The following is a 27,972-nucleotide window of genomic DNA, read 5'->3' as shown; positions in this document are numbered from 1 at the left end:
GACATACCTTTCAGGGGCTGTGGCCGCACTGTCCAGGAGGGAGGCCCAGCCACAGACACCGTGCTGGCCACACACTCAGCACCCATACATACCTGGGCACCTTCCCCACAGGGTGTCACAAAAGGAAGCCCAAACAGCCACTTTAAACATTTCCTTCACTCTTATGAGAATTGCCAGGAACAAATCTGAGAGGTCATGGCATAGAAAAGAATGAAATGAAACCAGAACATTTTAGCAGCTTTCGCAAAGATGTCATTCTTGAAGTGGTCAAGAGAACCAGTCCAGGAGTCAGGCTGGAGGCATCCTTCCAGCTTCTTGTCATGAATTTTAAACCTCACATCCAGACTCCAAAGCTTAGAGGGTTAAAGAATCAGCTACTGGTCACCAAGCTCACGTGTGCAGGATGAGGGTCACGGCCAGGTTGGCTGCCTTCCGGCCCTGAGCTTTCCTGGGGGGGTGTGTGTGTGTGAACCACCTTCTTTTTTTGTGAGACAGTTTCTTTTTTTTTTTTCTTTTTTGAGAGGGAGTTTCACTCTTGTTGCCCAGGCTGGAGTGCAGTGGCATGATCTTGGCTCACTGCAACCTCTGCCTCCTGGGTTCAAGTGATTCTCCTGCCTCAGCCTCCCAAGTAGCTGGGATTACAGGCAAGCACCACCATGCCTGGCTAATTTTTTGTATTTTTAATAGAGATGGGGTTTTGTCATGCTAGCCAGGCTGGTCTCAAACTCCTGACCTCAGGTGATCTGCCTGCCTTGGCCTCCCAAAGTGCTGGGATTACAGGTATGAGCCACTGTGCCCAGCCAGAGTTTCATCTTGTTGCCCAGGCTGGAGTACAATGGTGTGGTCTAGCCTCAGTGCAACTCTGCCTCTCGTGTTCAAGCGATTCTCCCGCCTCAGCCTCCCGAATAGCTGGGATTACAGGTGCCCGCCACCACGCCTGGCTAATTTTTGTATTTTTAGTAAAGACAGGTTTTTACCATGTTGGCCAGGTTGGTCTTGAACTCCTGACCTCAGGTGATCTACCCTCCTCAGCCTCCCAAAGTGTTAGGATTACAGATGTGAGCCACTGCGCCCGGCCAGAACCACCTTCTTTAAAGATGATCAAGCCGGATACAGTGGCTCCTGCCAGTAATTCCAGCGCTATGGGAGGCTGAAGCAGGAGGATCACTTGAGCCCAATTCAAGACCAGCCTGGGCAACACAGGGAGACCTCTTCTCTACATAAAATAAAACAATAAGCCAGGCGTGCTGGCGCCTGTGGTCCCAGCTACTTGGGAGGCTGAGGCGGGAGGATCGCTGGAGTCCGAGAGGTGGAGGCTGCAGTGAGCTGGGATCACGCCACTGCAGTGCAGCCTAAGCAGCGGAGTAAGACCTTGTCTGGAAAATAAATACATAATAAAGGCAGTCAGAGAAGAGGTTTAGCAAATTGCTAAAGAACAAATCTGACGTACCGTCAGTTTCCTTGCAATCTTCATCTGCCAAAATGTCAATTTTGTGAACTGGGGACTAGTCAAAAACTTAAAGTAAACCCACTTTTGTGGAGGTGGGGTCGCTTTGCGTTTCCCAGGCTAGTCTGGAACTCGGCCTGCGCCCCTCAGTACCGGGGCTCCGGGCGGCGCTCGGGTGTCTTGGCCGCAGAATGGACGCGGGAGCAGCTGGGTCCGCGATGAGAGCTGGGTCCGCAGCTCTTTGTCCCACGAAACAAAGGCGCAGCCAATGGCCGGGACGGGCAGCGTGGATCACCGGGCCGTGGCTCCCTCGAGGGTCGCGATCTCGGCGCAAAGGAGCCCCTCTACCAAGGTCGCCTAGAGGCGCGACCCCGACATGCGGAGCCGCCCCAGGGGGGCTTCTCCCGGGTCCCTCCTGTCCCGAGGCCGCCGCTTTCTCCGGGGGCCGCGCTCCGCGCCCCAGCCAGGCCCGACCCGCGCCTGCGACTCCGCCTCCACGGCGCTGCCGCTCCGGGTCTGGCCGCCTCCTCCGAGGATTCTGAGGAATCGCCGAGAAGTGTCTGCCAGTGCGAGGCCACAGCACGGGCCCGCCAGGCCCCGCCCCCAGCACCAAGCCCCGCCTACTAGGGAGACCCCCGTCCCCACGAGACCCTCTCGCCCCCGCATCGAGCCTCGCCCCACGAGCCCCGCCCCTGCGCCGACTGTACTTCGCCGAGCCCCGCCCCCGAGCCGAGCCATGCCCTCTAGGCCCCGCCCCCGCATCGAGACTGCGCCCATCAGGCCCCGCCCCTGCGCCGAGCCCCGCCCAGTAGTCCCCGCCCCCGCACCTGACCGCGCCCACCAGCCGGCTCCAACAAGCCCGCGCCGCTGACTCTGGCGGCTGGAGGTGTCGACACATTCAACCCGTTCTGCTGGCTCGAGAAGGAAGTCGGCCGTCTCGCTCTGGGTCTCCAGGCTTGCGACCGTCCGCCAGTCGTCCCGAGGTCAGTAGCTCCAGCGGTGCGTCAGCCTGTAGCCAGGCCTCGCCCACGCCGGCCTCGGTCGGGCTTTCGGAAGACGCGCGCCTAGCGCTACTGAGGCACCTGCTGCGCGGGCGAGTGGCGCGCTCCCGCGGCGGGGCGGGGTCGGGCGGGGCAGGGGTCTGGGGCCGGCAAGGTTGCGCTGGGCAGATGCGCCGCCCGGCGGATGTGGCGCTCCCTGAAGACGTCATCGCGCCGCGAGCTCCCCTTTGGGGCGCGCCGGAAGTCCCTGCGCGGGGCGGGGGGCGGTGCTGCGCCTACTTGGGTCGTTCTCGCGTGGCCGTCATGCCACCTAGTGCCTTAGATTCCAGCGAGCTACGCAAGCAATCTTGGTCCAGCCGAGCTTTCTTCCCCAAATCACGTAACCCTTGACCTTATTCCCCCAAAGAACCGGCCTCCCGGGAAGGACCGCTCTGGCGGAGAAGACTCGAACGGCTCCCACCGCCGGGCGTTGGGGGAAAGGTGGGCGGTCTCGGTCGTGCGAGGTCGGGGAGGGAGGGTCCTTCGCCCTCCATTGCGGAGCCTCGCTCTGGGACCACCGGGAGACCGGACGCCGGGCCGCGAAGCTACCGCCTGGGGCTGCGGGGAGGAGAGCGACAGAACTGGAACGGCTCTTAGGGGCCAGCGTCAGGGCTGTAACCAGGGTTGGCGGAAATGATGAAGGGGCCCCAGGCACATCGTGTTATTGGGCGAGGTTCCAGCCAAGGTGCCCACGCGCCTTGGGGGAAACCAGAGGATTTCTGCACCGTTTCCCGAGGACAGTTGGGTAGTGTTTCAGAACGGCCTTAGAACCAGGCAAGGCCCCTTTCTAGGATGGTGGAAAGCCTAAAGATATGAAAACAGTCTCAAGTGTCGTCTTAGCGATTGGTCGAGTAAACCGAATACGAGCGGGAGACTGCACACGATATTGCCGTTAAGAGTTACATTGGGGCCGGGCGTAGTGGCTCACCCCTGTAATCCCAGGATTTTGGGAGTGCGAGGCGGGCGGATCACCTGAGGTCAGGAGTTCAGGAACAGCCTGGCCAACGTGGTGAAACCCCGTCTCTACTAAAAATACAAAATTAGCCGGGCGTGGTGGCAGGCGCCTGTAATCCCAGCTACTTGGGAGGTTGAGGTAGGAGAATCGCTTGAACTCAGGAGGCGGAGGTTGCAGTGAGCCGAGATGATGCCACTGCACTCCAGCCTGGGTGACAAGAGTGAAACTCCGTCTCAGAAAAAAAAAAAAGGTTACATTTGGCTGGATGCGCTGGTGCAGCCTGTAATCCCAGCACTTAGGGAGGCCAAGGCGGGCGGATCTCTTGAGCCCGGGAGTTTGCGACCAGCCTGGCCAACATAGTGAGACCCCCGTCTCTACAAAAAAATGGAAAAAATTAGCCAGTTGTGGTAGTGAACGCCTGTAGTCCCAGCTACTTGGGACGCTGAGGCAGGAGGATGGCTTGAGCTCTGGAGGAGGAGGCTGCAGTGAGCTATTGTCTCATCCCTGCTATAACGAATTTGCCATAGATAGGTTGTTTTATAGGCCTGAAGCTCAGAAGCCCAAAGTGAGTTTTAGGAGGTTAAAATCAAGGTGTTGGCAAGGGTAGTTGCTTCTGGAGGTTCCCAAGGAGAATCTGCTTTTCCAACTTCTAGAGGCCATCTTCTTCCATCTTCAAAACCTGCTGTCTCTGCATAAGAACCCTCACGATAATATGCCGGCCGCCCAGATACCCCAGGATAGCCTTCACATCTCAATATTCCTAATATTTGCAAAGTCCCTTTTGCCACGTAAGGTAACACCACAGGTTTGAAGATTCGGATGTTGACATCTTTCAGGGCCATTCTTATTTTTAAAAAGGTACTGTTGATAGTAATAGTTAAAATGTAAAATATTTGAAGGGATTAATTCGGAACCAAAAATGAGTGACTGCGGCCGGTGGAGATCCTGGGAACATGTGTCCAAGGTGGTTGGGGCAGCTTGATTTTATATGTTTTAGAGAGATATGAGGCATCAATGAAATACATTTAAGATATACATTGGTGGGCCGGGCGCGGTGGCTCAAGCCTGTAATCCCAGCACTTTGGGAGGCCGAGACGGGTGGATCACGAGGTCAGGAGATCGAGACCATCTTGGCTAACACGGTGAAACCCCGTCTCTACTAAAAAATACAAAAAACTAGCTGGGCAAGGTGGCAGGCGCCTGTAGTCCCAGCTACTCGGGAGGCTGAGGCAGGAGAATGGCGTAAACCCAGGAGGCAGAGCTTGCAGTGAGCTGAGATCCGGCCACTGCACTCCAGCCTGGGCGACAGAGCGAGACTCCATCTCAAAAAAAAAAAAAAAAAAAAAAAGATATACATTGGTTTTGGCCAGATCTCGGCTCACTGCAAGTTCCGCCTCCTGGGTTCATGCCATTCTCCTGCCTCAGCCTCCCGAGTAGCTGGGACTACAGGCGGCCGCCACCTCGCCCAGCTAGTTTTTTTTTTGGTATTTTTTAGTAGAGACAGGGTTTCACCGTGTTAGCCAGGATGGTCTCGATCCCCTGACCTCGTGATCCACCCGTCTCGGCCTCCCAAAGTGCTGGGATTACAGGCTTGAGCCACCGCGCCCGGCCAGAACTCTTGACTGATAGAAACGGAGGGTGTGTCCAAAGTTTTCAGGAGGGCCCAGCGGCTCTCCAAAACCTCTCCTCACAGCCTCGCCCATTTCGCGTCAGCCACAACAAATCATCGTCAATCTGTTCCATCATCTCCAGTCTGGCAGCAAAAAGGAGTATCTCAGGTTTGCTTTATTTTAGTGTTTGGGGAATTCTTGGAATCCGGCCTGTTTGTGGGAGGAGGCAGGGGCTGCCAGAGCTGGAGGGATGGTCTGGGGGAAGGCGGGTGCAGGCGCCGGTTCCAGGAGATTAAGTGGAAAGGCTGGTTGGGGGCAGACGGTGGGAAACGGGATGCGGACGTCAGGCTTCACCCCCAACCGAGGGGGGAGTGGGGAAGCTGGGGTAGTAACTGGAACGAGGCCCGGGGACTGAGCTGGGCACGCTGGAGGCTCCGCCCGCCCCCGCCTGGGCGGAAGGAGCGCGAAGCGGCTCGGGCCTTGGGTCTGCGGCGGCGGCGCCGGGTGAGCGGGCGCGGGCGGGGGCAGAGAAGCAGGGGAGACCCCCTCCGTGTTTTTCTGAGGTTCCCTCCCAGCCCTTTAGTATGCGGCAGGGTGTCCAGAACTAGCGGGTTCGAGGGACTCGACGCGGGCGGGGGTCCCAGGGACCAGGAACGTTTGCACGTCGCCTGAGCGTGGCCCGTGTCTCCCTAGGGGGTGGCCCTGCGCCCCTCGGAGGTCGCCGTGTCCACGTCCCCATCACGTCGGAACCGAAGGACCTGAATTGGCCTCCGAACGGCCCCTCCCGTGTGGCTCCCCGGGGCGGGGGGGCTCAGGCCTTGGGCGCTGCGGAGACCTCCCGCCCTAAGGTTGGGAAGGTCTGGTTTCCGGATAAGGGACCGTTAGGGCCGCTGTTCAGACCCCTGCCTTGACCAAAGCAGGCTGCTGGCTGGTGGTGGCGGGTTCCTGAGTGTGCTTTAGCCCTGGCTGTGTAGGGAGCCAGGGCCTTCTCCAGTCACAGAGAAGGGCGTTTACACCCGCATTTTCATGGGGTTCTCAGTGGGATCTGTGACCCACAGAGGTTCAGAAGGGCCTTCCTGGGATACAGCAGGGTCTGGCCAAGCCTGAGGGGTGGGGACGGGGCCACTCCCACAGCCCTAGTTCCAGATGGTCACAGGAGCGCTGGCCTCCCTGAGCCCCCACCAAGCTTTCCCAGGAGGAGGACACCCTGGGGCCACCTTTCATCTGGCTATGGAGGACACAAGAGTGTCGGGCTGGATGTGCGGAGCATGTGCAGCCTGGGCAGCTGCCTGAGGCTCTCCTTCCACCCCCACTGCCGTCCACAGCACCTCCCGATGACTAGATTCTGGAGTCAGAGTTTGGGTGACCACACCCTGGTCGGTTTTGCTCACGCGCTTCGGGTCGGGTGGATTCAGTTCCTCCGCGTGGGGCCATGGGGTGTCACCGCCCTTTACCACTGTCCTTGCAGGCCTGGTTCCCAGGCGTGTGGACCCGAGCCCAGCCTTGCCTCTTTCCTCCTGGTTGGTACCAGGGGCCTCTTCCCTCCACTCATCCGGAGTGGACCAGCCGCCTCTGAACCAGCCCCGGGAAGAGGAGTGCCTGGCACACAGACTCAGGCAGCTGGGGGTGTTGGGGCACCAGGAGCCTCTCGAGCGGTCCTGTTGGCCGTCTTTCTGAAGGGCAGCTGGGGTTGCGTCATTTCCTGGAGTGGATCCTGCCAGCTCCCTGGGGCTTTTGGATGAGAGCCTCTCCCCAGCCCTGCCCGCCCTTCCCCTCAGTGTGGCATCAGGGCTGCTGCTTCCAGGGAGGCCTCCTGGCCGTCGAGCCTCCTCTCCAGGTTCCTGCCCTGCTGTAGTCCCCAGGCCAGTGCTTGGCAGGTGCTCAGGGAATGTATCCACCTACCGAGGTTTGGGGTGGCTGTCTCTGCCTGACCACTTCCCTTCCCCAGGCCCCTGGCAGGTACCTGAGCTGTGCTCGCAGGGCTTCGGGAACCTCCTTCCATATTCAGGGCCTGTGCCTGGGGAGGTTTCAGGATGTGGCAGCCGTGCCCGTCCCAGGCTGACTCTCCCAGCTTGCCTGGCAGTCTGGCCTCTGGGCTGGTGTGCCGTGGGACAGGGGATGTGCCCTGGCCTGGTGCAGAGTCCCCAGCCCCAGAGGGGGGCCATGGAAGCTGGCACCCCAAGTGACTGCACCACCTGCTCTGTCTTGCTTGGGACACTGGCCGGGTCCAGGATCCTGGCATCCTGAGAGGTCTCTGGCTTTGTGGGCAGCCTGCCTGGCCCGCCCAGTCCTCCTGTCCTCAGAGTGAGACACAGGCCAAGTGCACAGACTCCCTTGCTCCCCTGCGGGGGCCTCCAGGCTCACAGACCACCCCACCGTACCCTGTCCTTGCCCAGGCAAATGAGAGGCATGGGCTTCCTGGACTGCTGCTGTCCCGCCCTCTATAAGGCAGGAGGAGGTGCCCACAGAGGCTGGGTGGCGACAGCCAGGTGGTGGGCTGGCATCTGTGTTCCCAAGCTCTGCTGCCCATGGTGGCCTTTCTGGGGGTGGGTGCTGGTCCCTGCCCCCCTGCCCCACTCCCGACGGCTGCTCCAGAGACGAAGGTGGGGAAGGTGCTGAAGAGGAAGTGTTTGCTCCGGGAGAGGCTGCGGCTCCTCCTGAAACATCAGCCCTGTGGGTCCTGTTTGGACTTTTCTCGTTTGCAGAATCTCCGGCCCGTGAAACCGTGAGGGGATCTGGCCAAGACGTTCTCTTCCTTCTGCCTCCCACCCAGCGGCTCTTCACCTCCACCATGAGCCTGGACATCCAGTGTGAGCAGCTGAGTGACGCTAGGTGGGCCGAGCTCCTCCCCCTGCTCCAGCAGTGCCAAGTGGTCAGGTACACTTGCCCTCGGGGTGGCCTTGGGGTGCTGGCAGGGGCAGGCTCGCGGGTGGCGGCGTCCTCTGAAGGGTGCACTGCTCTGGAATGCCTTGTTTATGGACGTGAAGTATGAATTCCGTGCAGCTTCCACGTGCATGAAATGTGATTCTTGTGCTTCTCGTCGACCATTTAGAAATGTAAAGCCCATTCCAGGCTCATGCAGTGTGGGCCGGCACTGGCCAGTGGGTCTCTGGCTCTGGTGTCTCCGCGCGTCTCCCTCCCTTGCAGACACGAGGGCAGGACACAGCTGGGGTCCCCTCCGTGAGCCTCCGTGGGGCGCTGCCTGTCCCTGCCAAGCTGGGGGCTGGGAGTCCTTGGCCCTCGAGGTCCTCACAACCCCATTGGCTTCACAAGCAGGACATGAGTGCCTGGGTGGGTCTCATCTTGTCTCTTTCTAGCTGGTTATTTGAAGTAGTGTCAGGTTTGCGGAGGGTTATGAGGACTGTACGGGGCTCCCTGGTGGGGTGGTCCTGTGTACCTGCGGACGCTAGCTCTGGCCCAGCACCTCCAGGCAGAGTCTGCTTTTCCGTCTTGCCCTTTTCTTCTTCCTGACTGGTCCAGGATTGCGTGGCCCTCAGTCCTCCGTCTCCTTAGCCCTCTCCACGTCTGTGACTGTCCCCTCATCTCTCTGGTTCTGGTGGTCTGAGGGTCTGGCCGTGCTCCTGTAGGACGTCCTCTCTTGGGGTTTGTCTGATGGTTTCTCATGGTTGAAGTCCCGCATTTTTGGCAAGAATCCTCTTCACTGTGACGCCACTGCCTTTCCTCCTGTGACCGATCAGTGCCTTCGAGAGATACTTTAAATTCTTTTTGTTTTTAGAGACAGGGCCTCACTCTGTCACCCAAGCTGGAGTGGTTCCATCACGGCTCCATCATGGCTCATGAAGCCTCGACCTCCTGGGCTCAAGCAGTCCTCCTGCCTCAGCATCCCGAGTAGCTGGGATTACAGGCACCTGCCACCACGCCCGGCTACTTTTTGTATTTTTAGTAGAGACGGATTTCACCATGTTGGCCAGGCTGGTCTCGAACTCCTGACCTCAGGTGACGCCCACCTTGGCCTCCCAAAGTGCTGGGATTGCAGGTGTGAGCCACCGCGCCCGGTCTGAATTTTGTAATTTCTTTCTTTCCTCCACATTGATCAATTGTCATTCTTTTGTGAGCAAGACCTGGTTTTTTTCCTTTCTGTATTTATTCAGTTATTCATTTAATCAGGAAGGACTGGAGTATGTGTATTTGTCATGTTAGAAGCTGGTGTCACTGTGTATTTGCTCCGGTGTCTGAACTACCTGCTGCGTCCTGTTCCAGGCAGTTCCCGTAGGTGTCACCTCAGACAGGTTTGATTTTTTCCCTAGAGACAGACCAGGAGCTTTTGTGCTTCGTGCCTCAGGGTTGGAGGCGAGGAGCACGTGAGGCCTCAGGCACACGTCTGCATACGTGCAAGCATCTTAAAACTTTCTTTTTTTTTTTTTTTTTTTTGAGACGGAGTCTCGCTCTGTCGCCCAGGCTGGAGTGCAGTGGCCGGATCTCAGCTCACTGCAAGCTCCGCCTCCCGGGTTCACGCCATTCTCCGGCCTCAGCCTCTCGAGTAGCTGGGACTACAGGCGCCCGCCACCTCGCCCGGCTAGTTTTTTGTATTTCTTAATAGAGACGGGGTTTCACCGTGTTAGCCAGGATGGTTTTGATCTCCTGACCTCGTGATCCGCCCGTCTCGGCCTCCCAAAGTGCTGGGATTACAGGCTTGAGCCACTGCGCCCGGCCTTAAAACTTTCACAGAACAGTTCTCCTCTTTTTTGTTTCATTTCTGCAACGTCCTGTGTGACTTGCCGTGCTGTCTTCTGGGCCCGCTGATGGGTTGTAATCTGCGCGTGGGGTAGTGGAGGAGCCTGAGTGTGGCCCGCATGACCCTGGGGTCTGGTTGCAGGCTGGACGACTGTGGCCTCACAGAGGCACGGTGCGGCGACATCAGCTCGGCACTCCGAGTCAACCCTGCACTGACAGAACTCAGCCTGCGCAGCAATGAGCTGGGTGATGCTGGCGTGCACTGCGTGCTCCAGGGCCTGCAGAGCCCCTCCTGCAAGATCCAGAAGCTGAGGTGAGGTGGGGCCTGGCACTGCCTCTGGCCTGGTGCGGCCTGCTTTGGTAGCCCGGCAGCAGGGGAAAAAGCTGCCAGGGGCTCGTGGGCAGCTGTGGGTGGGCAGGCGGTGGCAGCGGGCATTTCCAGCATCAGCCAGAGGCACACAGGCCTGGTGGCCTCACGGCGGGGGGACAGGGCCCCTCCTGCCTTGTCCCAGCCCCTGCGCCCAAGGTCTGGGCCCGCCCGCCATCCCTGGCCTTCCAGCATCACCACAGGACCCCTGCTGAAGGGTGTGTCTGCAGACAAGGTTTCCCTGAGCCGAGCCACACGTGTGCCCTCCTTCACTCGGCCTGACCAGGGAAGGAGCAGTACAGACCTACTGCCTGCAGAGCGCCGCTCCGGGCTCCAGGCTCTGGCAGGTGAAGGGTGTGGCAGTTTGGCTCAGGGGAGCCCTGCTGACGGCCAGGTATGCTCCAGCCTCCAGAACTGCTACCTGACGGGGGCCGGCTGCGGGGTCCTGTCCGGCACGCTACGCTCCCTGCCCACGCTGCAGGAGCTGCACCTCAGCGACAACCTCTTGGGGGATGCGGGCCTGCAGCTGCTCTGCGAGGGACTCCTGGACCCCCAGTGCCGCCTGGAAAAGCTGCAGTGAGTGTGTCCCCTGCCCCGGGACCCATGCTCTCCACTGCCTGTCCCCCAGCCAGCCCCCTATATAGCACATCGCCTGCCAGGAGCCGTGAGGAGGGACTCAGGTCACAGGGTCCTTGTGGTGCTCTCCCCTCTCCATGATGCTGGGACTGGGGGGATCTGTCGTCGCCCTCCCTCCCCCTCCAGTTGCCCTTTGCAAGGCACAGCTGCCCCAGGACCTGACAGTGGGAACAGACCTGGCCGTGAGTCCGGCTCCACTCACCACTTCAGTGTGTGTGGGGGGCCCGGCCACTGTGAGTTGACCACGGCCTGGCACGTGCAGGCGGCCCTGCCCTCCAGAGGCTGGTTTCTTTGTCCTGGGCCTGGTTGGGCCCCGAGGTCCGAGGTCGGGGAGGGGGTGAGGGGTTTCCAGAAGGAATGCCGGTGTCCACAGAGGCCTGGGCCTCTGGATGAGTCTGGGGGGGCCCTCAGCACTGCCACCTGATGCCTAGGCAGGAGAAGGCTGAGGGAGAGATGAGACACCAGCACCCCCCTGCACTCCCTGGCATCACACCCTTGGCTGGTGCACATTCCTGTGTGGTGCTAAGCTCGGCTACCCCCCAGGCTTGAGTATTGCAACCTCTCGGCTGCCAGCTGCGAGCCCCTGGCCTCCGTGCTCAGGGCCAAGCCGGACTTCAAGGAGCTCACGGTTAGCAACAACGACATCAATGAGGCCGGCGTCCGTGTGCTGTGCCAGGGCCTGAAGGATTCCCCCTGCCAGCTGGAGGCGCTCAAGTAGGCCCTGGGCCTTGGGGAGGTGCGGGGTGTGGGCCGGGGGTCCCATGCTGCTTCACGCGTGACCTGCGTCCCCAGGCTGGAGAGCTGTGGTATCACGTCAAACAACTGCCGGGACCTGTGCAGCATCGTGGCCTCCAAGGCCTCGCTGCGGGAGCTGGCCCTGGGCAGCAACAAGCTGGGTGATGTGGGCATTGCAGAGCTGTGCCCAGGGCTGCTCCACCCCAGCTCCAGCCTCAGGACCCTGTGGTGAGTCACCTCCCCGAGGCCTCCTTCCTGGAGGGTCAGGGGCCGCGGGCCGTCCTCAGAGCCCTCCCCCACCCGCTGGGCGCACCTCAGGCCATGAGATGGCGCTGAGGAAAGTCTGGGGGGGTCCATGTCCTGCAGGATCTGGGAGTGTGGCATCACCGCCAAGGGCTGTGCGGATCTGTGCCGTGTCCTCAGGACCAAGGAGAGCCTGAAGGAGCTCAGCCTGGCCGGCAACGAGCTGGGGGACGAGGGTGCCCGGCTGCTGTGTGAGACGCTGCTGGAGCCCGGCTGCCAGCTGGAGTCACTGTGGTGAGTGTGGCTGTCGGGGCAGGGCCCTGTCGCCCAAGAGAGGGCCAGGGTCACCAAGGAGACCAGGGGAGGAGTGAGCGACTCCAGTGGAGGTGCTGGGCTCAGCTCTGGCGTTCAGAATGCATGGGCCAGGGAGCAGCCTGTGGTTTGATAGTAACGGTGCTTGGGGCTGAGGACCAGGTGCAGGTGCCCACACCTTGGGAGGCTCTCAGATGTTTTTGCTCAGGTCCATGTGGGGCTTTCAGGAGAAGGGCCAGTTGCAATTGTGGGCCAGCCTGGTCCGCTGCCAGGCCTCAGTCCTGTCTGTCCACAGGGTGAAGTCCTGCAGCTTCACAGCCGCCTGCTGCTCCCACTTCAGCTCGGTGCTGACCCAGAATAAATTTCTCCTGGAGCTGCAGATAAGCAACAACAGGCTGGGGGACGCGGGCGTGCAGGAACTCTGCAAGGGCTTGGGCCAGCCCGGCTCCGTGCTGCGGGTGCTCTGGTGAGTGTGAGAGGGACACGAGTACACATATTTGGGAGGTCATGTGCACGTGTGTGAGCACATGGGCGAGTGAGCAGTGTCTGTGTGAGCACGAGTGTCCATGTGTGCGAGCACATGGGTGAGAGTGAGCGCAAGTGTCCGTGTGTGAGCACATGTGGGTGTGAGCACGAGTGTGTGAGCATGAGTGTGCACATGGGTGAGGCGTATGTGAGCACGTGTGTGTGAGCATGGGTGTCTGTGAGCACATGGGCAAGAGAGCACAAGTGTCCATGTGAGCATGTGTGAGCACGAGTGTCCATGAATGTGAGCATGTGTGAGCCCGAGTGTCCGTGTGTGTGAGCACATGGGCGAGAATGAGCAGTGTCTGTGAGTGTGAGCACAGTGTGAGCATGTGTGTCTGTGAAATCACATGGGTGAGAGTGAGCCCGTGTGAGCACAAATGTCCGTTTGTGTGAGCACATGGGCATGCGAACGAGTGTTCATGTGACCACATGGGCGAGAGTGAGCATGAGTGTCCGTGTGTGAGTACATGGGTGAGCACGAGTATCCGTGTGAGCACGTGTGAGCACGAGTGTCCGTGTGTGAGCACATGGGTGAGAGCACTAGTGTGTATGAGCGTGTCTGAGCACATGGGCGAGAGTGAGCAAGTGTACGTGTGAGCACGAGCGAGAGTGAGGACGTGTCTGTGTGAGCATGTGAGCATGAGTGTCCGTGTGTGTGAGCACGAGCCAGAGGAGTGTCCGTGTGAGAATGTATGAGCACAACTGTGTGAGCACATGGGCAAGAGTGAGCACAAGTGTTCGTATGTGTGAGCACGAGTGTCCGTGTGTGAGAACGTGTGGGCATGACTGCCCGTGTGTGTGAACACATGGGCGAGAGTGAGCCACGTGTCCGTGTGTGTGAGCACGAGAGTGAGCACATGGGTGAGAGCACGAGTGAGCACGTGAGCATGAGTGTGTGAGCACAAGCGAGTATGAGCACAAGTGTCCATGCGATCACGTGTGAGCATGATTGAGCACATGGGTGAGAGTGAGCATGAGTGTCCGTGTGTGAGAACATGAGTGAGCACGACTCCGTGTGTGTGAGCATGAGTGTCCGTGTATGAGCACATGGGTGAGAGCACGTGTGTGAACACGTACGAGCACGAGCGAGAGTGAGCATACATGTCTGGGAGCATGTGAGCATGATTGAGCACATGGGCGAAGAGTGAGCACGAGTGTCCATGTGAGCACGTGTAAGCATGATTGTGTCAGCACATGGGTGAGAGTGAGCATGAGTGTCCGTGTGTGAGAACATGAGTGTGAGCACGACTGTCCATGTGGGAGCACATGGGCGAGAGTGAGCACGTGTCTGTGAGCATGAGTGTGTGTATGAGCACAGCAAGAATGAGCACACAGGCAAGAGTGAGCGTGCGTGTCTGTGTGTGAGAACATGAGTGTGAGCACGACTGTCCATGTGTGGGAGCACATGGGTGAGAGTGAGCATTAGTGTGTGAGAGCACGTGTCAGCACGAGTGTGCGTGTGCATGAGTACATGGGTGAGAGCGAGCATGCATGTTCATGTGCTGGGCAAGGCAGGGTGGTGGCACCACTTTGAGTTCTCTTTTTAGCTTTGAAAGAGGTCATAGTTCATGAAACCTGAGAGCTTTATGCGGCTCTAGCCTCCCTGGCCACCCTGTGGTCCATCTTCCTGGAAGCCCCGCCCACCTTCCTCCCGCGCGGGAACCCTGCCCGGCTCTGGATGTCTTTCCAGGTCAGGATGTCTTTCCGGGTCAGGATGTCTTTCCGGATTTCCTCCCTTTGTTGAAGGACGTTTTCTTGCAGCTTCCTGAGAAATGTTTCTGCAGAAGGTAATTTTTGGAGGCCTTGTGCCCCTGCTCTGCCCTTGGATCATTTAGCTGGGTATAGCGTGTGCCACTGTGCCCAGCTTTTTTTTTTTTTGAGACAGTCTTGCTCTGTCGCCCAGGCTGGAGTGCAGTGGCACGATCTGGGCTCACTGCAAGCTCCGCCTCCCGGGTTCACGCCATTCTCGTCTCAGCCTCCCGAGTAGCTGGGACTAGAGGCGCTGCCACCTCGCCTGGCTAATTTTTTGCATTTTTAGTAGAGACAGGGTGTCACCATGTTAGCCAGGATGGTCTCGATCTCCTGACCCGTGATCCACCTGCCTTGGCCTCCCAAAGAGCTGGGATTACAGGAGTGAGCCACCATGCCCGGCCTAATTTTTTTATTTTTAGTAGAGATGGGGTTTCACCATGTTGGGCAGGCTGGTCTTGAACTCCTGACCTCAAATGATCTGCCTGCCTCAGCCTCCCAAAGTGCTGGGATTACAGGCATGAGCCACTGTGATCTTGTGCGTATGATCTGCTTTTTCTCAGCAGTTTTTCCAGATTTCTTTGTCCATTGTGTTCGGGGTTCCATGTGCTTGGCTTTGATGTGGGTCTTGTTCTTTGACTGTGCTGGATACTTGGTTCTAAGAAAATATGCCTTTGCTGATTTTTTTTCTCTCTTTTCTTCCCTTTCTCTTTGGTGTGCCCATGAGCCTGTCCTGATGTCTTGTGGACTGGCCCTCTAATTGTGCTCTCCAAATTTTCTTTCTCTTCGATGTTTTATTTTTGGGAGATGTTCTCATTTACCAGCCAGTCTACTGAATTTCCATCCTCAGTGTTTTGTCTTTTGTTTGCTATTTCCCGTGTGCCTCTTGCCAGGGGCTTTCCATGGGTGGCTGGTCATCCTGGGCTGGGCACCAGGTTCTGAGTGAGGCCTCGGAGCCCTGGACAGTGGGCCCTGCAGGCTAAGTCATGCTGGACAGGGGGTCCTGCAGACTGAGTCATGGCTGTTTCCCGAGGGCTTTCTCCTGCTGGGGGATTTCCAGTTCCCTGCCAAGGGACACCATCCTGGCTGTCAGGACCTTGTGGGTGTTCCAGGTGTGGAGAGGAACCTTGGGTCCTGCTCACTGCAGACTGGTTCCCCCTGAGCCACCGCACAGGGTGGGGGTCCTGCAGCTTCTCTGGCCCCCACTTTGGAGAGGCCCAGCATAACTCCTTGGCCTTGCTGTCCGGCCTGTGGCGGCTCCACCCCGGGAAGTGGGTGTCGGGTCTTGTCTCCTCCACCCTCTTGTCTGGCCTGTACCCTCGTTACTCTCTGGAACCTCAAGTCTGTTGTCCACTCTGTGCCTTTCTTGGTGGTCTCCATACCCTCGTTTCCCCACAGCTGCCCTTTGGCCTCTGGCTGGCTTCTCCTCTGAAGCCCACCCCGAGGAGAGGCAAGGGGGTGGGTGTGGCTCTCTGGGTGGACGGCATCTCCCTCCTGTCCTTTCTCCTCCCTGCGGAAGGTCTCAGATGTCAGGCTGCCGTGCCCCACTTGTCTGTGTGGCCTTTGTCTGTGGTGGGGAACCTGCCCAGGGCCATAGAGGGACAGTGAGACAAGCTGCCAAGGCTGAGCCTTGGGGACGGCCCCACCTGAGGGTCCCGAGTTGCCGAGCACAGGTGTCCGTCGGTCCTTGGGCTTCACGGCGTGGGCCTCCATCGCACCCCCCAGGCCCAGGCTGCTCGGCTGGTCATGTGGTGCCAGGCACGCCCCGCACCCTGACCCCCACCCTGCTCCACCCAGGCTTGGCGACTGTGATATGAGTGACAGCAGCTGCAGCAGCCTTGCCGCGACCCTGTTGGCCAACCATAGCCTGCGCGAGCTGGACCTCAGCAACAACTGCCTGGGGGACGCGGGCGTCCTGCAGCTGGTGGAGAGTGTCCGGCAGCCGGGCTGCCTCCTGGAGCAGCTGGTGTATGTGGACGCGTTGGGCGGGTGGTGTGGCCAGGGCTGCCCAGGGAGGAAGGCGGGGGTTGGGGAGGACACAGACCCATGCCTCCCTTCTGGCCTCTGTGCAGCCTGTACGACATTTACTGGTCCGAGGCGATGGAGGACCGGCTGCAGGCCCTGGAGGAGGAGAAGCCATCCCTGAGGGTCATCTCCTGAGGCGCTTCCTGCCGCTGCTCTCCCTGGACGACCGGCTTCGAGGCACCCCTGGGGCTGACCAGCCCCTGCCACGTCCTCGCCCTGCATATCCTAGGTTTGAAGAGAAACGCTCAGATCCGCTTATTTTTGCCAGTATATTTTGGACACTTTATAAACCATTAAAGCACTTTCTTGGCAGGAGGGGCTCTTGTCCTTCCTGGGGTCCCTGCGAGTTGTGCTGGCATCAGAGACGACACCACCTCACGTGGCATGGGTTTCTCACTGCCTAAGGGACCTGCACCAGGGAAGCAGCCCAAGGCCCTGGCTGTGCTCAGCTGGGTCCTGTGAGCCGTACCCCACCCACACTGGGGAGCAAAGGGCAGGCCCTGCCTGGGGTGGGGGATGCCCCTTGGTTCTGCCTGTGCAGGGTGACGCCTGCTGGGAGCTGCCCACAGGCCCAGCACTCCCACAGCTTCCACCCTGGAGCCTCAGGAGCTCCCAGCACTGCCCAGCGCAGCCCGACCTGGGGTCCTGCCTGGAGCCCAGTTCTTGCCCCAGCTTTGTCTGCAGCTCTGTGTGGGACGGTGGGGCCCATCCTCAGGGGCAGCCCATCTTGCCCACGGGTGGGCAGCTGATCAAGGTGGGCCAGCCCGGGGTGCCCTGCCCTGCCAAGCCAAGAGGGGGGACGCTTGTCAGCTTTCAAAGGTCTGATGCTGAGTCAGCAACTACAAATTCATTGCAAAGAAGTTCCCCGGCAACCCCCCTTTTTTGGACAAGGTCTCTCACTCATCCAGGTGGGAGTGCAGTGGTGCGATCTCGGCTCACTGCAGCCTCGACCTCCGGGACTCAAACCGTCCTCCCACCTCAGCCTCCCAGGTAGCTGGGACTACAGGCGTGCACCCCCACACCTGGCTAATTTTTGTATTTTTTGTAGAGACAGGGTCTTGCCATGTTGCCCAGGCTGGTGTTTGGTCTTGGGTATTACTGGTGTGAGCCATCGCACCCGGCCCAATAAAGCCCTTTAAAGCGACCCAGGGGCTGGGTGCGGAGGCCGGGCACAGTGGCTCACGCCTGCCTGTAATCCCAGCACTTTGGGAGGCTGAGGTGGGTGGATCAGGTCGGGAACTCTTGAGGTCGGGAGTTCGAGACCAGCCTGGCCAACGTGATGAAACCCTGTCTGTACTAGAAATACAAAATTTAGCTGGGCGTGGTGGCCATGCCTGTAATCCCAGCTACTTGGGAGGCTGAGGCACGAGAATGGCTTGAACCTGGGAGGTGGAGGTTGCAGTGAACTGAGATTGCGCCAGTGCACTCCAGCAACAGAGCAAGACTCCGTCTCAAACACACACACATACATACATATATACATACATACTACATTAAAAAATGACCCAGGATCTTAGAAACTAACTATGACCCCCCTAGTCAGGGGAACAGGGCTCCTTGGGGACATGGGTGATGCCAGGCCTGGGGCAAGAGATGCCCAAGGTGAGTTCGGAGCATCTCGGTGTGTGGGGAACCAGAGCCCTTGGGCGCTGTCTGGGGTTGAGTTGCTGCCGGAAAGGCTCCCAGGGGCCGCCTTTGGGACACGGCGGGCGCCTGAACACAGGACTCATCGCAAGCCCCGCCTCGTCCTGCTCCTTGGGAAGAGCAGACGGTGACCACGAGCAGACCGCCACCCCCGCCTGCCGTCACCCCCGCCGGCCGCCACCCCCGCCGGCCGTCACCCCGCCGGCCGCCACCCCCGCCGGCCGCCACCCCCGCCGGCCGCCACCGTCACCCCCGCCGGCCGCCACCCCCGCCGGCCGTCACCCCCGCCGGCCGCCACCCCCGCCGGCCGCCACCGTCACCCCCGCCTGCCACCCCCGCCGGCCGCCACCCCCGCCTGCCGTCACCCCCGCCGGCCGCCACCCCCGCCGGCCGCCACCGTCACCCCCGCCTGCCACCACGCCACCAGCCGCCACGGGGCTCAGAGCATCAGGGGGATGCAGAGCACGGGTGGAGTGACAGTGGGGTCCCACAGGAGTGAGGGGGGGAGAGGGGCCCCCACAGTGGGGAGTTCCTCCTGAGGGGTCAAAGCTGCCACCTGCAAAGAGCAGATGCTGAGGCCCCGTGTGTCCTGCCGCACAGGGCAGGGCCGCAGAGGCCAAAGCTGTGAGTAGCTGTGACTGGAAAAGGGATTTGCTGGGCACCGGGCGTGGTGGCCACACAGGACATCTTCCTGCCGAGCCCGGGAGGCTGCTCTCATGTGAGCCTTGACATACAGGGGTTGAAAATTTCCCCAAAAGTAGTCAAAGAAAAAAAGTAAAGCTGTTTAAAGCCTGGGGCCCTGAGGCAGAGCAGGCAGTGTGGGTGCATCTGGCTCCTGGAGTCCCCTCAGGCTGTGTCCAACCAGCCACCGACACCCCTTACCTCCCCCCTGCTAGGAACCGGGCTCAGGGAACCCCTTTTCTCTCCATTTGTGTTTGAAAATTTTCATGGTAAAGTTTAAAAAATAGTGGCCTGGCTGGGCACGGTGGCTCACGCCTGTAATCCCAGCACTGTGGGAGGCCAAGGCAAGTGGATCACCTGACGTTGGGAGTTCAAGACCAGCCTAGCCAATGTGGTAAAACCCCATCTCTACTAAAAATACTAAAATTAGTCGGGAGTGGCGGCAGGCACCTGTAATTCCAGCTACTTGGGGGACTGAGGCAGAATTGCTTGAACCTGGGAGGCGGAGGTTGCAGTGAACCAAGATGGTGCTACCGCACTCCAGCCTGGGTGACAGAGTAAGACGCCATCTCAAAAAAAAAGTGGCCCGAGAAGGCAGCTGCCCCTCTCCAGGAATCCTGTGTCCACTGCCCAGTGGTCGCCGGCCCTGGGACAAACGCAGTAGAGGGTGGGTGCTGGACCCTCCTGGAGCCTGGGGGAGGGGCTGCGTCCGGCACCTGCTCTCTCTGGGAGGCAGGGCGGGGCGGGCGCCAAGTCTTTGCTCAGGCGCAGAGGCTGAGGCTGACCCCAGTGCCTCCCGTCCTCTGTGGTTTTCCCCAAGTGGGCGCTGGGTGTGAGAGCAGGCTGGGGGGCTGCACTGGACCCCAAAGCAGGACACGGGGAGCTGGGGGGAGGGCTGGAAGCCTCAGACTTTCGTTGTCACTTTATTGGTTCTCTTTGCTCGTGAAGACGACCCTCAACTCGGAGCCAGAGGCGTCATGGCCCCAGCATCCGGGTTCCAGGCCCCCCGGAGGGGCCAGCTCAGTGATCTCTGACCCCGTCCGCGTGTCCTCCAGGGTGGTCTGTGTGAAAGGAAGGCTCTGAGGAAATGGCTCAGCGTCGCCGCCTGGATCCACTGCCTCTCAGCTATGGAGTGTTTGTGGACGAACGCCCACGCGAGCTGCGGAGGTGGATGTGGAGCCAGGGTGGACTCCTCCAGGCCTCAGTGCACCCGGGGCCCACGGAGTGCAGAAAGGGTACTGTGATGTCCCTGCCGGGGCCATGCCGTGGCTGAGTGACACGGAGCTTGGTGGGCCAGAGGCCACGGGGCTGACCAGGCAGAAAGGGGAGGGAGGACCTGGTTCCTGAGGGACACGCTGCCCCAGAGCACACCCTTGCCACGCCAGCCAGCTCCCGGCACTGGAGGAGAGCACACGTGCACACCACAGGTGGCCATGCATGTGTACACACACACACACGTGTACACACGGAGATGAGGCTGTGCTGGGGCCTCCTCCACCCCTTGCCTTCAGCCTCGCCAGATGCACGGGAGAAAAGGAAAAGAAAACCTTGAGGGCAAGGCTGGGCACGTGGCTCCTGGTGGGACTCACACAGGAGGAGGCCACGGAGGCCTGGGCTCTGGGAGGCTCACGAGGCAGCCACGGCCCAGGTCAGTTTGGAGTTGGTGGCCCCTCGCCCTCGGCCACCCCAGGCTCCAGCAGGTCTTCGTCCAGCCCCAGCGGGTGCTGGTCCCCGTTGCCGACGGCGCTGCCCTGGTCATCCTTGCTCTGCTGCTTCTGCCGTCGGGTCTCCTTGTACCTCAAAGTGATGTCCCTGGGGGCAGGGGGCAGTGTCATCACCTGCTTCCACACCAGCCCCCACTGCAGGCCCCACGGACAGCTGGCACCTCATCCCTGTGGAGGTCCAGGATGGGCTGGGTGGGGGCCGGGTACCCTGGCCCTGCGACAGCAGCCGTGGCTGACTGGAGCCCTGAGGAGCCTGGATCCACCAGTGCAGAGTGAAGGACCCGAGGGCTGGGTCAGGAAAGGCCCCTCCCACAGAAGCAGCCAGAGGGCTGGAGCAGGGACAGGAGGCACCACCACCACCAAACTCCCACAGCGCTTGCGCCAAGAGACCTGGACAGCAGCCCTCCTTCGGAACACACCCGCCCGCCCCCACTCACCGCAGGAAGAAGCGCCAGACGGTCCAGGTGAGCACCAGGACGGAGCCGAGGGTCCAGCACTGGGAGATGTAGAAGGGCAGGGACAAGGTGAGTGTGTGGGGGTCGTACTTCACCACGATGAGCAGCTCCGTGGCCGTGATGGCCGCCACCAGCCATGCCTGCGGGCCCAGCTTCTTGTGGGGCTTCCTGCAGGGGTAGCAGGGGGGTCAGCGTTCCGGGCCCCCCAGGGTCCTCCAGGAGGCCTTGCCCAGGCCCCAGCCTCCCAGTCTCTGCTCCCCGGCCCCCTGCCCCCCAGGGGTGTCTCCACCCGGACCCCCGCCCCGGGGGTGTCTCCGCCCGGCTCCCCGCAGCCCTCACGGGTCATCCATGAAGTCGTAGATCTCGCGCATGGCCACGCCACCCACGTTCACGAAGAAGACGAGCCGCAGGAGGACCAGGTAGTGCTCCGGGGGCATCCACAGCACAAACTTCAGGTAGAACGTGTTCAGTTCTGCCAACAGGAACTAGGGGAGGAGAAGGTGAGCACCAGCTCTGGCCCCCAGCCCGCCACACCGTCGCGAGGCAGCCCGGCCTTACCACCAGGATGATGCCGCACACGGCCAGCCAGCGACGCAGGCTGGAGGCCGGCTTCCACTCGAAGCGAACCCAGCTGTAGGGCGTGAACTGGAAGGCGATCCTCTTCATCTTGCCCCTGGGAACCACAGAGCCGGCAGCCTGAGGACGGCAGCCCACCGAACCCCACCCTGCACCATCGGGCCACAGACTGTTCCTGGTCACCCGGCCCCGCCCTGCGCCAACGGGCTGGCTCTGCTCCTGGTCACCCGGCCCCACCCTGCGGCATCGGGCCACGGACTCTGTTCCTGGTTACCCAGCTGCTGCCTGGCCGCTCTCCGAGGTCTGGCCACGCAGCCACAAGCCCTGCCTCCCCACAGCCCTCTGCTGTTCAGTCTCTTCCAGTCTGAGCAGCGGCCGCAGCGCCTCAGAGGGCGCTCCACGGCGCCATGAGCTGGCCACGTGTGCAGAGGTATCCAGGCAGAGCCGGGGCACCCACAGGCAGGAGGGGAGACCCCCGCCCCCCAGGCCTTTCCTTAGACTTTTGTATCTTTTTAAAATTCCAAAGTCATAATGACAAAGTACCAGCAACTATTTCATAACCAAAGCAACCAGGGGAGGGAGAAGCACGGAAGGATCCCAGAGCCCCTGAGCCAGGCCGGCCGGAGACTGAGGAGCGAGGTGAGTGGGTCAGACGCCGTGGCCACCATGAGGGGCGGCCAGGCTCAAGTGACAACGGGTCAGACGGGAGGTTCCGGGAGGCAAAGCCCCGCAGTCACCCCGCTGAGCCGCACGCTGGACAGGCCTGGTGCTCGGGGTCCGCTGGGGCACAGACGCTGAGGCTGCCTCTGGGTAACCCGCACCCAGCCCTGCCCTTGCAGCCCCCACGACGTACTTGTAGGTCGGAATGTTCCAGAGGCCCTGCCACTTGTACGTCTTCAGGGACAGCCACTCGAGGGTCTTCATGCCGCAGTAGATGCCCAGCCCGTTGCAGACAAGCACATCCATGATCCACTGCGGGGAGGGGCCAGCACTCGTCGCAGGGGTTGGGGGGTAACGGAGCCCCTGAGGAAGACCCCAGCAGGGCACAGGGGAACCGAGAATGCCCCTCAGCCTGCACCCACTGCCCTGGGGGCTCTGCCGGCACCTACGTGGTCCCACCAGCACTCGCTGAAGTTGGGCAGCTGGTGCTCCAGGCTGTACTCCAGGAACTCGAACATCACGCTGATGATCATGCACATCCACCAGTCTCGGATCATCAGGGTCTGCGGGTGCCAGGGTCAACCAGAGTGTGGGATGTGCTGCCATGCTCGGCCTTGCCCACGGGTGCACACGGCCCCCACCCCGGCTGGCAACATTCTTGGAGTTGAGAGCACTGGCAGGACCCCCAGCAAGGTCTCAGGGTGAGTGTGGGGTGGGCGGCCCCCCAGCGAGGTCTCAGGGTGAGTGTGGGGTGGGCGGCCCCCCAGCGAGGTCTCAGGGTGAGTGTGGGGTGGGCGGCCCCCCAGCGAGGTCTCAGGGTGAGTGTGGGTGGGCGGCCCCCCAGCGAGGTCTCAGGGTGAGTGTGGGGTGGGCGGCCCCCCAGTGAGGTCTCAGGGTGAGTGTGAGTGGGCGGCCCCCCAGCGAGGTCTCAGGGTGAGTGTGGGCGGGGTGGCTGCCCCTCCAGCAGCCTCGATGCTATCACTGTCAGCAAACAAGGCAGCATCCCCATGCCCGGGGCCTGACACCAGACTGCCGGGGTACTGGTCCCTCTGCCAAGCCAGCCGAGGCTGCGTGCAGGGGCTGCCGGGTGCGCTGCAGGGTCCAGCGGGTACCGCTCTTGGCCCCCCAGGTAGCACAGGGCCCCTCAGAAGTGGGACGGGGCAGTGCCTGAGCCCAGGTGGGGCCGGGACTTCCTGCCCTGCTGCCTCTCTCCGCCGCCCCCACCCTGAGGACGGAGTGAGGACCCGGCCAGGGTCCGGGCTCGGCTCCAGGGCTCCAGGGAGGATGCAGCGCGACACCCTCCCACCACACTCAGAGCACCCTGAGCTCAACCCCACGGGCCCAGAGGACAGGGCAGGCCTGAGAACTGGGGCAGGGTGGCCGCGAAGAGGAGGTGCCGTACCTTCAGGTACCAGCCAAGAAAGTGCGCGGGAACGAAGCCATCCAGCTTGTCCTGTGGGCGACAGGGTGTGACCCTTGACCCTGGGGCACAGCCACCCCCACCCCCCACACTGGCAGGTCAAACCCACAACCAAGCAGCACCTGCCAGACGCTGGGAAGAAGGCCAGGGACTCACAGGTGCTGCTGTGGCCTGTGGAGACCACGTCCCTGACAGCCTAGAGAGCGGGGCCCGGCCATCGTGAGCACCACCCAAACGGACAGGGCCTCAGCACATCTCTGGGCCAGGAGGAGACCCCACATGTGGGCCAAGGGGCACGGGGGGCAAGGCAGGAGCATGGATGGTGCCTGGTCCGGCACAGGCCACACCCGGGGAGGGATCCACCTCAGGGCTCCCGGCGTCTTACCCAGACGTTGTGGAAGGGGTCAGTCTCGTTGTCTGGGTCATAGATGAGGCAGTTTCCCCCATAGTGTCTCTCTGGCAGTGGGACTCCCAGCTTGGGGTCAACATACTTCAGAAACTGCCGGCCGTCCTGGACAGTCTGCAAGGCCAGTGCCCCGTCAGTGGGGCTAGAGTTAGTGGTGGCAACTTGAAACGGGAGATCATGGTTGTTTATTTTTTATTTATTTTTTGAGACGGAGCCTCACTCTGTCGCCCAGGCTGGAGTGCAGTGGCGCGATCTGAGCTCGCTGCAACCTCCACCTCCCGGGTTCACGCCATTCTCCTGCCTCAGCCTCCAGAGTAGCTGGGACTACAGGCGCCGCCACCACGCCCGGCTAATTTTTTTTTTTTTGTATTTTTAGTAGAGACGGGATTTCACCGTGTTGGCCAGGATGGTCTCCATCTCCTGACCTCGTGATCCGCCCGCCTCGGCCTCCCAAAGAGCTGGGATTACAGGCGTGAGCCACTGCGCCCGGCCGGGAGATCATGGTTGTAAATTGCATCTCAGTCACCCTGGAGGAGGGCAGCGCCCTGTCTCAGCAGCCCTCCCACCCCAGGGAAATCCTGGTGGGATAGCGCGTATAGAAGGAACCCCCGGCACGACAACCCAAGTCTCCACACCTGTGCTCCTCGGGGCCAGGTGGGCACAGGTGCGCTTCAGGACATGGGGGACTAGGACCACTGGACAGACAGCAGTGGGACGGGGCCTCGAGTTCCTGCTGCGCAGCCCCACCCCCGGCCCCTCCCCACACATGTGCTCTGGCCAACACCCTCACAGAAGTCACCCTTGTGGGGCATCACTCTTTCCTCACCCAGACGCTGGCATCAGCCAGATGCACCTCTTGGCCTTGGGGCAAGGCAGGCTCTTGGGCCTGACCTCAAGGGAGGTTTACATCATTTACAGACATCTGAGCACACAGTGAGCTGTGGCACCCAGGACCACGCAGCCCACCCAGCACCCAGGTCTCAGTCCCTAATATTCAGGAAGGACCCAGGGCTCTTAGAGAAGGGGTTGATTCCAGGACTGGGGTAGGGAGTGGACAGGAGGAGCCTGGAGCATCCCGCAGTGCTAGGAAGTCAGGATGTGCTCAGAAAAACAAAACAAAAAGCCAAAAACTCAGTGATGGCGTGTGAAAGCAATATAGGAACCAAGTGGAAACTCCCAAAGGCAAAAGAATTTGGGCACCATGATAAATACAGCAGTGCTGAAATAAATATCCACGTGTAAGACACGTATCTGTAATTCCGCACTGACGTAAACAAACACGTGATGGAATACCTAACGGAAGAGAAGCAGGATCTCTCCCGTGCACAAGAGTTCCAGGTAGCGCACAGACGCACACTCCAAGGAGGGCAACGAAACTCCCCTCTGTGCAGGCTGCACCAGTGAACCCCTGTGGAGAATGCACTACGGATTGACCGTGGAAAGCCTGACAGACACACCTCACCTGGTGGTCAAGGTCCACAGCACCACAGGTGCATCATGGTGATGGTGCCAGTGTGTGCCTTCACCCCAGACGAATCATGAGAAAACATCAGACACATCCTCACAAACCCTGGTGCCAAAGCCAGAACAAGACATTCCAGGAAAATTAAAGGACAGTATCTCTTACAAATATGGATGCAAAAATCTCAGATAAAATGCTAGGAAAGCAAGTCCGGCAATATGTAAAAAGGCACACCCTGCGACCAAGCAGGATTTATCCCAGGAATGCAAGGTTGGTTCAGGATAAGAAAATAAATGTAATTCATCATATTAACAAAGGGGGAAAAACACCCATATGATCATCTCACTTGATGCAAAAAAAACATGTAACAAAACTCTTACAACCTTTCATGATAAAAACACTCAACCAACTAAGAATATACTAGAATGTTCTCTACTTGGTAAGGGAGATCTATGAAAAACTCTGAACTTTCTCCACTCGGTAGGGGAGATCCATGAAAAACTCACAGAATGTTCTCCGCTCAGTAAGGGAGATCCATGAAAAACTCACAGAACGTTCTCCACTCGGTAGGGGAGATCTATGAAAACTCACAGAACGTTCTCCACTCGGTAGGGGAGATCTATGAAAACTCACAGAACGTTCTCCACTCGGTAAGGGAGATCTATGAAAACTCACAGAACGTTCTCCACTTGGTAGGGGAGATCCATGAAAAACTCACAGAACGTTCTCCACTCAGTAGGGGAGATCCATGAAAAATTCACAGAACATTCTCCACTCGATAGGGGAGATCCATGAAAAACTCACAGAATGTTCTCCGCTCGGTAAGGGAGATCCATGAAAAACTCACAGAACGTTCTCCACTCGGTAGGGGAGATCCATGAAAAACTCACAGAATGTTCTCCGCTCGGTAAGGGAGATCCAGGAAAAACTCACAGCTAACACACTCAGTGGGGAAAGACCGGATGCTTTTCCCCTAAGATCAGGAATCAGGTAAGAATGTCCATCTGGCCAGGCACAGTGGCTCACATTTATACTCCCAGCACTTTGGGAGGCCAAGGGGGATGGATAGCTTGAGCCTAGGAGTTTGACATCAGCCTGGCCAACATGGCGAAACCTCACCTCCACAGAAAATTTAAAAATTAGGTGCGGTGGCTCACTTGAGGCCAGGAATTCTGAGACCAGCCTGGCCAACATGGTGAAACCCTGTCTCTATTAAAAATACAAAAGTTGGGTGTGGTGGCACGTGCCTGTAATCCCAGCTACTTCGGAGACTGAGGCACGAGAATAGCTTGAACCTGGGAGGTGGAGGTTGCAGTGAGCCAAGATCATGCCACTGTACTCCAGACTGGGTGATAAAGCAAGACTATGTCTCAAAAAAACAAAGCCAGGCGTGGTGGCACATGGCTGTAGTCCCAGCTACTCAGGAGGCTGAGGCAGGAAAATCACCTGAGAGCCTGGGAAGTTAGAGGCTGTGGAGGCCTATGATCGCACAACTGTACTCTAGCCTGGGCAACAGAGCAAGACCCTGTCTCCAAAAAAAAAGAAAAAAAAAAGCCCATCCTTGCCTGTTCTAGGAAACATTGAGCTGCAGGTTCTGGCCAGCGCAGCTACACAAGAAAATAAAAGACATCTAGACTGGAAAGGAAGAAGTAGAACTCTATTTGTAGAAGACATAATCTTGACTATAGCATATTCTTAAGAATCTACCCCAACACCCCACAACTCTTAGAGCTAATAAGTTCAGCAAGGTTGCAGGATGCAAGACCAGTCACAAAAATAAGCTACATTTCCATACACTAGTAATGAGCAATGCAAAAGTAAAATTAAAACAGTTCCACTTACAAGGGCATAAAATGAATAAGATAACTGGATGTAAATGTAATAAAGGAAGTGCAAAACTTAAACCCTGAAAACTCTAACACATTGTTGGAAGAAATTACAGACCTAAATAAACAGAAAGCCATCCCATTTTCAAGGACTGAGTTAATATTGTTAGGATGACACTACTCCCAAAACAGATTTGCAGATTCGATGCAATCCCTATAAAAAATTCCACCTGTTCTTTCCACAGAACTGGAAAGGGTGATCCTCACATTTGTTTGGAAATGGAAGAGACCCAGATGATTCAAAACCATCTTGAAAAAGAACAACCTGGGTAGACTCACACTGTCCAATTTCAAATGTCACTCGAGGGGTATTCCACTACATTCCTGACCAATCCACAAAACTGTCCAGGTCACCAAACACAAGGAGCCTGAGAAACTGTCACTGCCAAGAAAGAGGAGCCCAGGGCGGCGGGGCGGTTCACACCTGGAATCCCAGCACTTCAGGAGGCTGAGGCGGGCAGATCATTTGAGGTCAGGAGTTCAAGACCAGCCTGGCCAACACGATGAAACTAAAAATTACAATAAATTAGTGGGGGGTGGTGGCGGGTGCCTGTAATTCCAGCTACTTGGGAGGCTGAGGCAGGAGGATCACTTGAACCCGGGAGGTGGAGGCTACAGTGAGCCGAGATCACACCACTGCACTCCAGCCTGGGTGACAGAGTGAGACTCCATCTCAAAAACAGATAAATACTAAAAGAAAGAGGAGCATGGGAAGA

At 59.3% G+C, this 27,972-nt stretch overlaps 2 protein-coding genes, 1 long non-coding RNA gene and 1 pseudogene across 22 annotated transcripts in view; 2 read left to right on the top strand and 2 right to left on the bottom strand.

Annotated features, from left to right (window-relative positions):
- Positions 1-229: 229 nt before the first annotated feature.
- Positions 230-2,646, bottom strand: LOC144334029 (uncharacterized). The gene is made up of 2 exons (XR_013403373.1): positions 2,275-2,646; positions 230-1,985 (listed from the first exon to the last, which is right to left on the bottom strand). It is a non-coding gene; the product is annotated as an uncharacterized LOC144334029 (long non-coding RNA).
- On the top strand, positions 2,277-16,654 carry RNH1 (ribonuclease/angiogenin inhibitor 1). Of its 17 annotated transcripts, none has more exons than XM_077961601.1 (12): positions 2,277-2,430; positions 5,136-5,220; positions 5,746-5,900; positions 7,758-7,929; positions 9,890-10,060; positions 10,520-10,690; positions 11,294-11,464; positions 11,543-11,713; positions 11,852-12,022; positions 12,336-12,506; positions 16,115-16,285; positions 16,390-16,654. In XM_077961601.1, the coding sequence occupies exons 4-12, from the start codon at positions 7,844-7,846 to the stop codon at positions 16,475-16,477; spliced, it is 1,371 nt and encodes a 456-aa protein (XP_077817727.1). In that variant the 5' UTR covers positions 2,277-2,430; positions 5,136-5,220; positions 5,746-5,900; positions 7,758-7,843; the 3' UTR covers positions 16,478-16,654. The 17 variants fall into 17 exon arrangements, 12 of the variants coding, with proteins under 12 accessions (XP_077817727.1, XP_014968706.1, XP_014968702.1 ...); XM_077961599.1 differs by lacking the exon at positions 2,277-2,430 and adding an exon at positions 2,717-2,928; XM_077961600.1 differs by lacking the exon at positions 2,277-2,430 and adding an exon at positions 2,717-2,928 and having other exon boundaries at positions 4,941-5,220.
- Positions 7,026-7,781, top strand: LOC106993152 (uncharacterized; annotated as a pseudogene).
- A 2,923-nt stretch (positions 16,655-19,577) lies between the features above and the next one.
- The window catches only part of PTDSS2 (phosphatidylserine synthase 2), a 37,571-nt gene continuing 29,176 nt past the window's right edge, over positions 19,578-27,972 (bottom strand). For all 4 annotated transcript variants that reach the window (XM_015113213.3, XM_077961593.1, XM_077961594.1 and 1 more), the window contains 8 exons: positions 23,888-24,022; positions 23,485-23,535; positions 22,532-22,645; positions 22,276-22,394; positions 21,405-21,519; positions 21,186-21,331; positions 20,829-21,014; positions 19,578-20,479 (listed from right to left, as the gene is read on the bottom strand). In XM_015113213.3, the coding sequence (XP_014968699.3) occupies positions 20,317-20,479; positions 20,829-21,014; positions 21,186-21,331; positions 21,405-21,519; positions 22,276-22,394; positions 22,532-22,645; positions 23,485-23,535; positions 23,888-24,022 (1,029 nt within the window). In that variant the 3' untranslated portion in view covers positions 19,578-20,316. The remainder of the gene's footprint in view (positions 20,480-20,828; positions 21,015-21,185; positions 21,332-21,404; positions 21,520-22,275; positions 22,395-22,531; positions 22,646-23,484; positions 23,536-23,887; positions 24,023-27,972) is intronic.

The sequence above is a fragment of the Macaca mulatta genome, chromosome 14 (assembly GCF_049350105.2).
Source record: "Macaca mulatta isolate MMU2019108-1 chromosome 14, T2T-MMU8v2.0, whole genome shotgun sequence".
Classification (NCBI taxonomy): Eukaryota; Metazoa; Chordata; class Mammalia; order Primates; family Cercopithecidae; genus Macaca; species Macaca mulatta.
This window is presented reverse-complemented; position numbering and strand designations above follow the sequence as displayed.

Excerpts from the sequence above, each read along its gene's own strand:
- RNH1 (XM_015113216.3), top strand. The coding sequence starts at position 7,844 with ATGAGCCTGGACATCCAGTGTGAGCAGCTGAGTGACGCTAGGTGGGCC. Across the intron at positions 10,061-10,519 it reads TGCAAGATCCAGAAGCTGAG|CCTCCAGAACTGCTACCTGA; the intron begins GTGAGGTGGGGC and ends GGTATGCTCCAG. Across the intron at positions 10,691-11,293 it reads TGCCGCCTGGAAAAGCTGCA|GCTTGAGTATTGCAACCTCT; the intron begins GTGAGTGTGTCC and ends GCTACCCCCCAG.